Genomic DNA, 14427 nt, shown 5'->3' on the forward strand with positions numbered 1-14427 from the left:
GGCCACAGCCCAGCGGTGTGTGAGCCCCATTCCCGGGCACCGCGGGCCCGCATCGCCCCCGGCCCGGGGCCCGGACACCGGCGGCACCGGGGGGTGAGGCGGAGGGGGTGCGGCGCATGCGCAGCGCCGCGCGCCGGACCCCAACGGCCGCCGAGCGCCGCGCTGCCCTCAGTGCCCGCCGGGACTCACCGAGGCGCAGGGGCTGGAAGTGGCGCTGGGGGTAGGCGAGCGCTGCACCGTGACCAGAGCCATCGAGGCGCGGCGGGGCCCCCCCGTCCGGCCGTCCGGCGGGGGTCTCACTCCATGGCGGGGGACAGGGAAGGGGAGCAGAGCGGAGGTGGCGCGGCGGCGGCCGCAGGGGGCGGCAGCGGCAGCAGCTCCGCGCGCGCCCGCGGCCTCTCGCCGACTGAGGCGCGGCGGGGCCGGGCCGGCCGGGCACAATGAGGCGCCAGCGCGCACGCGCCGGCTGTCAGCGCGCGCGCGGCGCCGCCCCCTGGCGGCCGCGCCGCGTTAACCCCCGCGGCGCCGGCGGCTCCTGAGAGGTCCCGGCGCTCCCAGTCCCGGTGCCTGAGGGGGCGGCGATGGCCTGGGGGGCCTCGACATCCTCACCCCGGTCCGTGAGAGGGCTGCGATGGCCTGGGGAGCCTCGACATCCTCACCCCAATCCCTGAGGGGGCTGCGATGGGCAGGAGGGTCTCGGCATCCCCACCCTATCCCTGAGGGACCTGTAGTGCCCCGGCATTCTCCCCGCGGTTGCTGAAGGGGTTTCGGTGTCGCCCCCCAGGTCCCTCAGCCTAATAAGTGGCTTTTATTAATTTATGTCAGCAGGGCACCCTCAGTGTGCCTCCTGGCTGGTGATGGTTTGTGGAATCCCATCCCACTGGGAGCCGTGATGGTGGGTATGGCAGCCCCTGGTGAAAATTTGCATTAATGGTCACATAACGGAGCTTTTCCTTGGATTAGGCAGCTATAGTAACTCCATAATGAAAGCAGCATGTAACACCCCTTCATACATCAATGCACATGCCCAAACACCAAAAACCGAGTCAAGTGATTACATTTTAGGCATTCAGACATTCCCAGATGCAGAACTGTTGGGCGTTCGGGGGTCTGAAACAAAGGGTCAAGAGCTATTAAGCTTCATTTGCTTTGCAGTTTCAGCCTGGTGCCACTGAATTCATCAGAAGGAGGTAATTTGGATCAAGAATCTACAAAATTCATGGGAAGGAGGTGACTGGGATCAAGAATTGTCTTGGGCATCAAATGATAACATTACATATGATAACCAGAAACTGTTCTAAACATTAAACAGAGCAAACTTTCTGTCAGGAGTATGTATCAACCCACAGATTCCATTTAAGCACATGGCTGAAGCTCCTTCGATCTGTTCCTCGGGCTGACAGCACTTTTCCCCTGTAAATTTAAGAACTGGAGAAGCCAAGTGGTCTCTCTTTAGGTTATTCCCCAGTTCAAATAATGATCAGGGAGGCTCCTGTAGCTGGGCTCGGCTGCAATGGAGAAGTCAGGCTTGCTAATGGAGCATTTTGCCTCCTGGTGGACGGGTGAGGATGAAGGACAGGCTTCCTAAACTCTACTAAACCGAGTTTAGAGTGGGCTGCACAGCAAGCCAGGGTCTTGAACGTGCAAATATAGGGCTGCTTTCAGGCCCATAGCTCATGTTCAGATATGTCTGCATTGCTAGAGAGGATTGATAGAAGACTAAAGTTCCCAGAGTATTGTAGCAGTTCCCTCACCTGAGACTGGTGTTTCATTCTGGATTTTGATCAAGTCATGCAGGGATTACTATCAAGAAATTATTATTTAAACCAGGTTCCAAAGTAGACTTTTGTGTAATTTTCATATACCCTGTAGATCTTCCAGGTATTTGAACAGCAAACACTTTAAAAAAATATTTACCACAGGTAAACAATGGAGTTGCTATCTACAGTTCACTAAAAGTCCAACATATCAGTTATTAGCTACAACAACCACAAATTGTGACAGTTCTCCAGCCTCTAGGAAGGTGTAATTTGCATGTACAAAGTTGGTTTTTTTTTTTTTTTTTTTAGCAGCAGAATTTAAATGTGGAGGAGGATGCTATAAGGCAGATGTATTTGGATTGAAAAGAGCAATTAGAGGGCAGGCTGTGGTCACAGCATCAGGGTTGGTACAAAAAACAGACTGGAAGCTTGTGGCCTTCTTCTTTCCTGTGCTGGCAGCACTGTGGTCAGCACCTGCTGCTTCAGCCCAGAGTAGCATTTCAAAGAAGTTGAGCTGTACATGAGCTGGTTTTGTACACATTTCCAAAACTGACTATTTAATACACTGCAAACATTTCCCTGGCTAACACAACTTATTATTACTACATGTTAGGGCTTTTATTGCATAATCTTGGCATCAGCTGCAAAAGACAACAGAAAACTCCCAAAATGTATCTTACAGAGAAAAACAAAAAAAAAAAAAGATAGAAGAGGCAATTCCAGCAAAACATCTGTGATGACATATTCAGCTCATTATTTTGTCAACAGTGCAAGTATTTGGTGGCATAATAAAAGGATACACTTTGCTTAGCAAAAACATTAAGGGATAACAGCCAAGTTAGATAGGGTACAATTACAGGTTTGTTTAACCCACGGGATTCCACTTCCAGAAAAATAAAAATAGAGCTGGTTTGATCCATCCTTCTAAGTTATAGCTGTATATTCTTGTTTGGGGGTTGAAAACAATTCAATTTTTTTTTTTTTATTTTAAAATTTATGTTTCATTCTCCAGAAGTTTTGTAAGTTAATCATAATAGCAACAGAATTCTGAATTGCAAAGGGGAAAAACCAAGCCCACCTGGGAGAAGAGATAACAGGAATTAATCATGTGCAAACTGCTTTGAGGAAAAAGTGCACAATCCAGTTTAAATCCTCATTTTAAATTACTCCTGAGCACTAATTTTCTGCTTCATTTTGTTAACATAATTGATGCTAGACTTCAACACATCTTGGAAATGCACTGCAATGAGCATATTTCCTTCTGATACGTTTCTCCAAATAAATAGCAAAGAAATGATAATTTATTACAGTGTATTTTTCACATGAAAGTTGACCTCCTCTATTTCAAGGTTTCTTACAGGCTATCCCATGAAATGGAGACTAATAGAGGGCAGGGCACCTTGCAGCTGTTCCAATGACAAAAACCATAGATAAAGTCACAGTTAGTTCAGTTTTCTTGCAGGTAGGCAATCCAAAGATTTTGCCACCTCCAGTATAAAATACAAAGAAAGAAGCAGCATTAGATAAAGCTCATTTCCTGGCAGAAATTGCCATAAGTTTCTCAGTTGGAAGTCCTGCCTAACCCAAGGGAATTGCTGAACAGGCACCTGATTTACATTTGTGTAAATGAGTGGAGAATGCCTGTTGTAGATGTGTTTGTCTTTTGCCTTCTCCTTTCCCTGTCATATTATTCTTCAAAGAATATAGGAGAGATTATGAAAGGGGATTAATCAAATTCCTTTAGATTCAGGTTTAAAAGCAGTCTGACAAAATGGCACTGTGCTCTCCCCCTCGTTAATGCTTGTGTGCCTTTCCTGCAAGGCTGCTTCAAAGCAACACAAGAAAGCAAGCATGAAAATGTTTAAATTGAGTTTGTAATTAATTTCTTTTTATGTCTGAGATCCTCACATCTGGTTAACACAGTCCTCCCTTCAGCTGGTAATGGACTTGAGACAGTTCTGGATTTTGTGAACCTTGAATCTGAAGGTAACCTGTTACTGGCACCTGTGGATTCTCTATTTGTGCCCATAATGTTCTCTGTTACTATTCATAGTTCTTTCTTGATTTTTTTTTTTTTATTTTCAGTCATGTGATGCAATGTTCTAAGTTCAGTGCAGAAGAGTCTGTTGGGCTGTGCCAAAGCCAAAAGACAACCTACAGCAATTTTGAATGTGGAAAGACATAGCAACCTTTGGGATTATTGCTTAGCAACTGCAAACACACAGAGGAGTAAAACTCAGAGCCCAGCTCCACTGCAGGTCTGAGAAATCCCTAATTCACTTCAAGATTTTTAATGGTTGATGGGCATATATTAAATCCCTGTTGATTTGCAAAGCCACTTTGAATGCAAGAGGAATAAGATCTATTTTGATACCTGCTCCAGAGGTAAGAAAAACAGTTCTTCAAAGCTTCAGAAAGCAAATGAGAAAATGTTTTTAAATTTTCGTTGTATTGAAAAGATCATGTATGAAAAGGGTATTGAGCTTTTTGTGATGAGATAAATATGCTCTATGAAAGAGCATATTCATAGAGCAAATAGAGCATAGAGCATATTCATAGAGCATAGAGCATATTCATAGAGCAAATATGCTCTATGAAAGAGCATGGGGGAAAGGCAAAATTATTTCTGAGGAATAGAATGTCAAAGAGATTGAACTTTGTTTTTGAAAGGACTTTTATAACTCAAACACCTAGAAAATATTTACCTAAACAAACTTTAGTAGTTCCTGGCTTTATCCCACCCATCAAAATTCTCTAACAGAATAACAATGAAACCATAAGAACATTGTTTATGAGCACATTTGGGTTTTCTACAGAAAACACTGAGATAATCTCTTTGTACCTGCAGGGATTCCAGCAAGAATATTTTTCTTACAGAAAAGGAGCCAGGGAAGTGGCATCCTACTAAATAATGGAAAGCTTATCTTGCCTTCAGCTTGAACAAAGGTTTACAGGAAACTTTATATCACACTTCAAATTTCCTGGGTGTTTCTGGAGCTTGCCTCTGTGCTCCATGCTTGCTGTTATTTGGGCTCCATTTGGGAATGCCATAGGCCCTGAGAGCTCTCAATATTACTGTAAAATCATAGACTTGTAGAATCATTAAGTTTGGAAAAGACCTCCAAGATCACTGAATCCAACATTTGATCAAACACCACGTTGTCAATGTGACCATGGCACTGAGTGCCACATCCAGTTGTTTCTTGAACACTTCCAGGGATGGTGGCTCCATCCCTTCCAATGCCTGACCACCCTCAGTGGAGAAATTCTTCTTTATGGGCCAACTTCTTAACTAATGAAAATCACTGAAGGTTATGAGCCAATGGAGTCTTATCCATTGTGTGTCTCTGTAATCCTTCACAAATCCCAAGTTTCATGTCCTGATTGTAGCATTCCTTTTTTTTTTTTTTTTTTTTTTGTTGTTGTTGTTGTTGTTGTTGTTGTTGTTGTTGTTGTTTTTGTTTGGTTTGTTTGTTTGTTGGGGTTTTGTTTGGTTGGTTGGTTTGTTTGTTTGTTCTTCCATACCTTCTTAGTCTTCTTAATCTGTACTGCATTAAAGCACTGGGCACAGTTCTTCATGCTCTGCTTCCATTCCTGGAGTTATGTGGATGCCATGGAATTGAGACAGAACAAGTCACACTGGGTTGTTTTGTGTTTTGTTTTGGTCAGAGACATGGAGATCCTTTATAAACATTTACTAATCCTCAAAACCATCCTAACAAAAGGTTGAGAACAGTGTAGAAAACATACTCATCATCTTTCAGAATCAGCCACCTCATAAAGCAGAGTGCAGTTGTCACTTTAACATTGCACAGAAACTGCAGAGGGTTTAATAAAGGATGTTTAAGAAATAACATAAGTATTTGAAACTACAAGAACAGTTTATTTTGGCATAACAAAACCAGCTGATTTGGAATGTGACCAGAACATTTGGTTAACACCCTGCTTTGAACCAAGGAGTCTGGTTTTACAGCTTGTTGAAAGGAACTCACCTAAGCAAGGAACAATTCCACAGGGTGGACAGGTTTCCCTTTCTACCACTGTAAATCCAGACTCCTTTCCAGCTCATGTGCTTTGGTGGCAAAACCAACCACCAACCTAAAACCCTCTCTGTGGGTCAGGTAGGCAGCTTGAGCCATCCCATTCCCAGCAGGAATGCATGTTTGGAAAAAATTTACTAGAAGCTGCCAACAAGCCCATTGAGAAAACAAACCTAGAAAATTAACGCTGTGATGCATCCCACCCATCCAGGCAGTATTTGTACTCCAATAGTGTTAATGAACCAGAAGGTCAACATAGTCATAATTAAATTTGTGTGCCAGGAGGGCTGTAGATCACATCTATGCATTTCCTGGAAGGCTGAACTGCTTCAGAACAGCTACAAATGCTTAAATAGGAAGAGCAATGCATATCAAAAGCAGTGCTATTGCTATGGATACTGAAAGGCCTCAGTGGAAAGCCCTTTTAAATAAAAGCTTGAAGAGAGTAGAGTGGCAACAAGTTCAGGGTGTAGTTTCATCTCTAATTTGGAACTGTGTTAGATTATTTTTTAATATCACCCTTCCCTTGCTGTTGTTTAACACTGAGCTGGGGGATTTCCAGCATGCTGCTGATTTTTCATGCTTTGAATTAAGTGGTAGCCAGTCTTCTGCTCCATTCTGTGTCTGTTAATACCATTCCAGATGCAGACAGTTGTGCATGGAGATATATAGGAACATTTTTCAAATTATGCCTTGTGAGCAGCTCAGTTTCTTCCTGATATTTCACAGAATGAAGATTTTAAGCAGTGAAGTTCTTGAAATTGTAAAGGGATTATTCTTTTACAGAGTGACCTACAACATAAAATGCTTGTGAACAACTTAATCACAGAATTAATGGTATAGGTTTCTCCTTTCTGTAGAAATTCTGCTGACCCATGCACCTGTGTCCTTGTTACCTTAACAAAATGTCCAGAGCAAAAAATAGTTGCCACAGTTGAAATTAAGTAGCTGTGGGACAAGCTTCCTCACTGTTCTTCACAGCTTCAGAAAAGCTGAAGCGGAGGAAGCATGTAGAGGAATCTTGCTCCTGGGTATCTGGAATTTTCCATTACTTGCTTCCTTTGTCTCATATCCACTGGATTTCCTGGAGGCAGGGAATGGACCTAAACAGAAATTATGTGCTGGGGGTAAGAGGATTCCACTGGCTGGAACTGGGGGGACAAGTTCCAAGCACTGTTCACTGCTTGGTTTCTGAGTCTCTAAGTGACCTGGAATTAATCATTCCCCTTTTGTGTCTCAGTTTCTTCTGCCCTAAGAAAGGAACACATTAATTTAGTTGCTCTGTCTCCAAGGGCTGTTGTGATACATAATTAATCTTTATAAATCATTTACTGATCTTTGAAGTAAAGGGTCTGTATTTATTTAAGAGTACAAAGAAGCAGTAACAGAATAAAAAAGGAACATAGGAAAATATTATTTAATGCCTAACAATAGGCTCTATTCTTGTGTCACCTGTTAGGGCACTGCTGCATCTTTTGGCATTATATAACAGCTCCTTTTCTCTGTGTCACAGTGATTGAGGTATGGCTGCTCAGCCAGAAGAATCAGCCCAATCTGCAGATGTACAAGATCCTGAACTTGGACATAAGGATAGGACTGCAGCAGAGATGGAAAGCAGTCAGGGGGGTGATGAACTGCCATGTCCTAGTAATTACTCTTCATGGAAAGAGTGTTTTCATGAAAAGGTACAACAAAGGTGTCTGAGTCTGCAGGAGACAAAGATGAGGTTGGTTCAAGCACAAAAGGCAGAAGAAGCAAAGGAGAGGAGGAGAGAACCTGGGGACTGGCTGGCCAGAGAGTGGTACAATGAGGAGAAGGAGACACTCGATACTCGCATCTATTTGCTCGACAACCTCCTCCCTACATTAATCCCAGGAGCAGAAAATTTGTTAATGGCAGTGGAAAGAAACCATGTGCTTGTATCAGACCAAGAACCAACCAGATTTAAGCCCATTAATTATCTTGGAGAATACCTGATGAGGCATAACCCTCAGTACAGTGTTCCTAGAAAACCAGGCCCATACCTGAGAGAAATGAAGGTGGTCTCGGAGGAGCTCAAATCTTTGAGGCAAGGTACAGCATCACAGAGGTGAGAGCACTGACAGTGTGGCTGGTCACAAGGCCAGAGCTGGTGTCTGGGTCTCTGGTTTACAAAAAGAATGGTGTCTCTGCAGCCTGGCTGGCAGAACCTTGAGGAAAACACACCTTGTGGAGTGCAGTGCCAGGGATGGTATTTATCTCATAAAAACTTGAGAAGCAGGACAAATACTAGAACATGGCACACAAAATGAAATGCTAGCTATTCCTGTTTAAGGCAATATTCTGCCCTTCACAAGGATGTAATTCCTCTTTAGACTCTATCTCAATTACACATGAGCAATGCAAACTGCTTCCAAACTGGTCTAGCTTAGTGACAGCATCTCTTTGGGACAGGTGTTAGTATCAAAGGTCTGGAGACTCTTCAGATAGTTTCTTCTCTAGTCTTCCAAACTTAATAAGAACATGACCTTTTTTTCCTCCTTCAGTATGATTTCTCTTGACCAAGCCAAAAACTTTGTCCTGGCATGTTTCCTGTAGAAACTCCTTCTGGGATTTTTATTTATTATAAAATAGTAAAATACAAAATATTTATTATTTTATTTATTATAAAAATATTATATTTTTCCTTTTAAAGTAGAAACTATTTTGTATTTTGTTCTGTTGCTTATTTCTGGGCTGTTTGCTTTAGTATAATAGTTAATGAATGTTGGAACGGGGTTCCATGGCACCTTACAAAATACTAAGGTTAAAATGAGAGAGCATTAGGTGAACAATAATACTTTATTTTCATTGCTCTATTCAGGAAATTATAGATGTGAACTTTTCAGTTCATAGATGATCCAGAGGTGATTGTGATTAATGTCAAAATTACTCATTCACTCCTAGATCACTTTATTCTCTATCTGTGTTTATAGAATAATGACTTCTGTTTGAATGGCTCTCTATTTGCATAAATAGTGCATACACCTTGAAAATTGGTTTCAGTGTCAGGAATTAGGGAAGTAAAATGTTGACATGTCTTATGCAAAAACCCTAAATGAAGATAATTGAAGTTCCCAGTATTATAATGCTTAAAAGGATATGTTAAGTCTGTATCTGAGCTTCTGTCTGCACATTTCCATTAAACATACTGCTGCAGTTTGTAGGAACCTGCCTGATGTGAATACAACAAAGCAGTGTGAGAAGTGAATTTCATTCAGTCACTAATAAAAGAATTTCAGTTTCATTTTCTATTTTTAAATGTTGGTCCACTGAAACAAATGAGCTGGAGAAATATGTCTTTCAGTTTTCACTCAGGCACAGGCTGTTCTGGGGGGATGTTTAGGATGTCAGCCTTGCCACACCTTTGCTTTGGGAACAGTTTTATCATTCCTGTTGCTTCACAGAGGGACACCTGGATACAGGACCATATCTCAGTTTTATTTTGAAAAAGTGATTGAACTAAAATACATAAAATTTCCTGGGGTTTTGGATTGGGCTTTTGTTTGGTTCTGTTTTATGGGCTTATTTTCCCCTCCTAAAATACTCTTGGCTTTCATTGTGAATCAGAGGACAGATTTTCCTGATGAATACAAAGTGTTGGCTACCCATGACCTGTTATCTTGACATTGGCTGTTAAGCCCATCTTTACATTTGGAGACAGGTTCTCCATTTGTAGCTCTCAGAGCTGAGTCAAAAGAAGTGACTATCAAGGCTTACAGAAATAAATATCTCCATAGACAGCATTGCCAGGGGGGTTCTGTAATCATGGCTGTAGCGGGTTTTGCATATCCACTGGTAGTAGTATCATGAGATTTGCATTCACAGCAGCTCAGGATTTACATATTTGTGATGACTGTATTGTGGGATTTGCATGGGATTCTTAAATCACAGCAACACAGAATTTTGACAACACCACACAGCAGTGAGACTCCTCATGTGAGTCACTGGATTTCAAACAGGCCAGAATTGTTATAAGAGCAATGCCAGTCTGTGCTTAACACCTCTCACATAAGCACCAGAAAGGTGAGGAATGAAATTCTGGCCCAAATGAAGGTCCTGGGAGCCTTGGCATTATCTTCAGGCAAGGCAGGATTCATCACAGGTTCCCATCTAACACTTTTCTATCCTCAGTGAGCTCTCTTGGACCTCCTCCAGTTTCTCCTTAACTGCCACCTGACTGGGAGTCAAGGCAGGAAGGAGAACAGATGGGAGAAATTCCTTATGCACATGGACTGATACCTGAAACAGAGCCTTTGTCCAGGGATGGGAGTCCTTCAGGCTGAGTCACTCATCCCTGTGTGGGAGGCAGGCAGCTCTCTTCCTGAGGAAACATGTTTGGTTCTGCAGGGAGAAGTCACCTCGCTGCCATTTCATCTTTTCTGGAAATGCCTGATCCAAAACGAGCTCACTTTGCAATGGGTGGTGCCTGGTACTGTTACCCCTGATTTGTCATTGTTGTCTGAGGGACACCAGGCAGAGGATGCAGCTGCCCAGTTTTAGGACCCTAGAAATGAATGCAAAACTGCAGCCCCGTGCAGGCGCAGCACAGAATGTAACTTGTGCTGGACACTACCCAAATTAATCACCAGAGCACCTTGGCAGCTCTGAGCACAGCCCAGGCTCTGCTTCCAGTTTGTAGACAGCTCCAGAGGAGGAGCCACCTCTACAAATGGTCTGGTTTTCTCTTTCTGCTGCAGCATACATTGGAGAAAAATCTGTTTGTCCACCTGCTGCATTCCTTCTCTTCTCCAGCTCTGGGAAGGAGTCAGAAGATGGGAAAATATTTTACCCTCCCCCTGCTATCAAAGTGCCCAAGGCTGAGCTGCCTCAGCAGCACTTGTGCAATGCCCACCATCGACTGAGGAACCAAATGATTCATTAAGAAACCTCTGTGATAAATGGCCATGAAGACCAAGGACCTTGTGACAAAACTGACTGATCAAAGTGTATTGCTGTGACATGTAAAACAGGTCTTTCTGTTCATTAAAGAAAATATTGATGGGTTATAATTTGTAGGATGACCCCGGAGGAACTGCCCCGGAAAAGGGCAGGGACAGGATCAGCCCATTTCACAGCATGTGAAACACAGGGGGAAGAAGGGAGCAGGAATTGTTAGCTAAAAAGCTAAAATATAGTTTTTGGAGTTCTCAGGTACAAAAGAGGAGGAATTCCCCTTTCTCTGAGCAGCTGCAGAGGGTGTGAAGGCCACGAAGATGAGCAGCTGCCTCAGTGCAGAGAGATTCCAGGAGCCTCCATGAACAGGAGCTGTTCTCTCCATATGAACTGATCATTTGGCTTTAAGCATTTTGACTTTCCTAAAGAGTTTTCTCCCCATTTCATAAATTAACAAAGTCAAAATCAAAGTAGATGAGTTCAAGATCAATTTTATTCACTTCTTTTGTTGTGTGAAATGGAGGATTGTGAAAAACATGTCTGGGTGTTTAGAGAAGCAGAGAAAAAAAAAAAAAAAAAAAGCAGGAAGAAAGGGAGCTGACTGGCAGTCCAAATCTGCAAACTCTACGTGTTCAAAATGATGGAGAGGCTAAGGTATTATCCCTGTCCAAAGGCAGTGAGGGCTCTATTGTGTGAGGCTGCTTCACAAATTTCATTGAACATTGTTCTTTGCCAGTGAAGTGCATGTGTGAAAAGGTACTTGGGTTTGGAGACAATGAAGACTGATGCAATTTTGTTGGTAAATCAACTGTAGCAAAATTATGCACCTGTCTCCCTGCTAGAATTGAAAGGAAATTGAAGGACATCTACACAATAAATGATGAATGTCATTATAAATGTGAAGGTAAAAATGTGTCACTGTTGAAATGACACAAAACTAGGAGAGCTGTACAGATGATTTTCCATTAAATGTCTTCCACATAGACAGGAATTTCAGTGAAGAGTTGCTTCCTTTTGTTTTGTTCTTTAGGGTAGGCTTAATCAATCTTAAGTATGCCTATGATGGTCTCTTTCTAATCCATGTTCCCATGTCCTACAGGCTAGCCCAGATGAAGGCTGAGGCAAAGAACAAACATGAGGAAAGGGAGGAGATGGAAAGGCAGAAGACTGAGGAGACAGCGAGGAGAAAGGAGGTGTTGGCAGCTCTGTTCAAGGAGTGGACAGTGGATGGCCATGACAGAATCCCAGCAGCACTGGTAACTGGGGGAGATCCTGCTGTGGTTGTTGCAGACAGGATGAAAAGGACATTTGTGCTAGTGCCACGTGCCCTGGCATGGCAGCATGGGACACAGCATGGGTGATGGCTCTGCCACCACAGGATCAGGGGACAGGGCATTGTTCACAAATCTTACCTATGTGTAAAACCCATGATGGGCCCATATGTCTGATTATTCTGGGTGATTTATTTTAGTAACAGTCTACTGTTGTTTGTGTGACACAGGCCTTTGACTGTTACCTTGATTTTTAGGTTCAGAGTGCCATGAGGTTTTTTCCAGATGTCACTGATTCTATTCCTGAAGATATAAGAAAAGGCAAGTTTTTAATGTGTCTTCCTTAGTTTTATTGCTGTGATCTGAATTCTGATGTGAACTGTGAGCAAACAGCAAATGGATTTGAAAACAGAGAAAGAATATCTAAGGGTAGTTGCACTAGGATATCTTGAAATAGATTGGAAAGAGACTGAACCTCCATGTAATTCATTCATATGATCTTGAAAAGTATGGAAAAATGTTTAAAAAGTCTTTCGGGGAGATAGAAAGACCAAATGCAGACCTTTTCCACTTACATCCCTTATTAGCCAGACATTGCCATGTGCTTACTGCTATTTTTAAGAATCACTGTACCAACCTCCTCCTTTTTGAGTTTGTCTCATGGGAGGTCTTGGAAATACTGGCATACTGGGAGATATGGAACAAAGATGAGATCAACAAAGTCTGATAGTGTTGTTACCTGTTATGGTTTCAGGGGAATTGCTGAGGTTTACCTAATGCTCCACCCAATAGCTCATCTCATCAAGCCATTCCCTTGGCTAATCCCTGGCATCCAGTGACACACAGCCCAGGCCTCTGTACCAGAGCACTCAGCTCAGAAAGATTTCCATAATTCCTGTCCACTTTATGTAGCTCACACTTGACCTCCCCAGATGATGGTAATTTAATAGAACCAGGAATACTGACGTGGCAACAGGAGTCTGCTGCCAGGCCTGTAATGATCATCAGTGATAACAAATGTGTCTTTGCTGATTTGGGATGATAAACAGGACACTCCAGAGTGTTTCTGTTGCTGCTGGAGTCACCTCTGCCTGGAGCTCGTCCTTGGTCAGCCCTGTCTGTATTACAGAATTGTTCCTCTGAGTAATCATCCACTATTGGTAGGATGTTGTGTGACTGCCAAACACAGCCCCTGTGCTCCTGCTGTGGGGCTGTGGTTCCCCAGTGCAAACAGACCCTGGGACATGAGGCTGTGAAGGAATTTCCTGCTCAGATATTTGCTCTCCAGCTGCTGGGGGTGCTCTCTGTACTATTTCCCTAATAGGCTCAATTTCTTAATTTATTTCACTTAATAGTATTCAATGTACATTAACAGAACATTACACTCTGTTTTATACTTCAATAAAGATAATATACAGTTTAGGAACATATTAACCAACAAGAAAGAAATGCATGCTATGATGCATTTTCTCATTACTCCTGATGTATTTAGAAGAAAGAACAGAAAAATAATGCTAACAGAAATACCATGTCTGTTCTCAAAGAACTCATTCAGAAACCTATATAGATGTTTGATGTCTCTTCTCAGTTCCATTATAGCAACCCAGAAGCTGACCAAAACATACTTTTGAATATGATTGTCAGTAAAAATATTCCCATATTCTTGAGAAAATTACTATGATTTTCAGATTCTTCTCTTGCAAAGCAGAATCCATGTCTCCAGAGTTCTAAGACAGTTTTATCTATTTGTTAAATCAAAAATCATTTCCTCCCTCACATAATTAGTTGTAAGTACTGTTAAAATCATCGCAATTTGCACCAACTTATGTCAAGAATAAATATGACTCTACAGTTCTGAATAGCTAAATGGAGATTCTCAGCAAGAGAAATGCAAGCAGATTTAGATGGTCTCTGTACAGTCAGATGCTTCAGCTACTATGTGATAACCTCAAATAAATGTCATCCAACATGAGAAGAAAGTTAATGCAACAGCACATTGTGCAAAAATATGTGTACAATATGCAAAATCACAACTGTTGCTTTCTAAACCAATATCCCTTCATTTTTTTACCAGCAACCCATGACAGGAAGCTGAAAATCATAAACACATTGGAAAAAACAGTATACCTAGATGAGTTCACAAAGGTGAGAAATTAAATAAGAGCATTTGGTTCAGAATGTGGCCTTTATCACAAAGTGTCAGCAATTTCCTTGGGGACGGCCCAGAGGAGTACATGAAGGGCTTCCCTTCTCCAGCATCCCAGGAAACTGGCTGTATCTGGACATTTCACATTCTATCTCCATCCTCTGCTCTCACTACACTTCCCTTCTGGCCAGCTGGAAGGAACTGTTTTGCTTTCCTCAGAGCTGCAGCCTTGCTGCTCTTTGGGAAGTTTCTCCTGGAGCAGTGGTTTTTAGGACACCCCTCCCCATCCCTTTCTA

The 14427-nt window shown here is 42.5% G+C and overlaps 2 protein-coding genes across 7 annotated transcripts in view; one reads left to right on the top strand and one right to left on the bottom strand.

Annotated features, from left to right (window-relative positions):
* SSH2 (slingshot protein phosphatase 2) overlaps positions 1-381 on the bottom strand; it is an 87247-nt gene extending 86866 nt beyond the window's left edge. Inside the window, exon 1 of one of the 2 annotated variants that reach the window (XM_053995964.1) lies at positions 190-381. In XM_053995964.1, coding sequence (XP_053851939.1) covers positions 190-252 — 63 coding nt within the window. In that variant the 5' untranslated portion in view covers positions 253-381. The remainder of the gene's footprint in view (positions 1-189) is intronic. The other variant, XM_053995963.1, reaches the window with a different exon arrangement.
* The window catches only part of EFCAB5 (EF-hand calcium binding domain 5), a 36108-nt gene continuing 21825 nt past the window's right edge, over positions 145-14427 (top strand). The window contains exons 1-8 of one of the 5 annotated variants that reach the window (XM_053995966.1): positions 145-220; positions 1156-1230; positions 3661-3746; positions 3846-4145; positions 7314-7889; positions 11814-11970; positions 12243-12306; positions 14060-14130. In XM_053995966.1, coding sequence (XP_053851941.1) covers positions 7324-7889; positions 11814-11970; positions 12243-12306; positions 14060-14130 — 858 coding nt within the window. In that variant the 5' untranslated portion in view covers positions 145-220; positions 1156-1230; positions 3661-3746; positions 3846-4145; positions 7314-7323. Of the gene's footprint in view, positions 221-1155; positions 1231-3660; positions 3747-3845; positions 4146-4634; positions 4707-7313; positions 7890-11813; positions 11971-12242; positions 12307-14059; positions 14131-14427 lie in introns of those variants that run through there. The other 4 variants (XM_053995968.1, XM_053995969.1, XM_053995970.1 and 1 more) reach the window with 4 other exon arrangements.

Source organism: Vidua macroura, chromosome 20 (genome assembly GCF_024509145.1).
Source record: "Vidua macroura isolate BioBank_ID:100142 chromosome 20, ASM2450914v1, whole genome shotgun sequence".
In the NCBI taxonomy this organism is placed as follows: domain Eukaryota; kingdom Metazoa; phylum Chordata; class Aves; order Passeriformes; family Viduidae; genus Vidua; species Vidua macroura.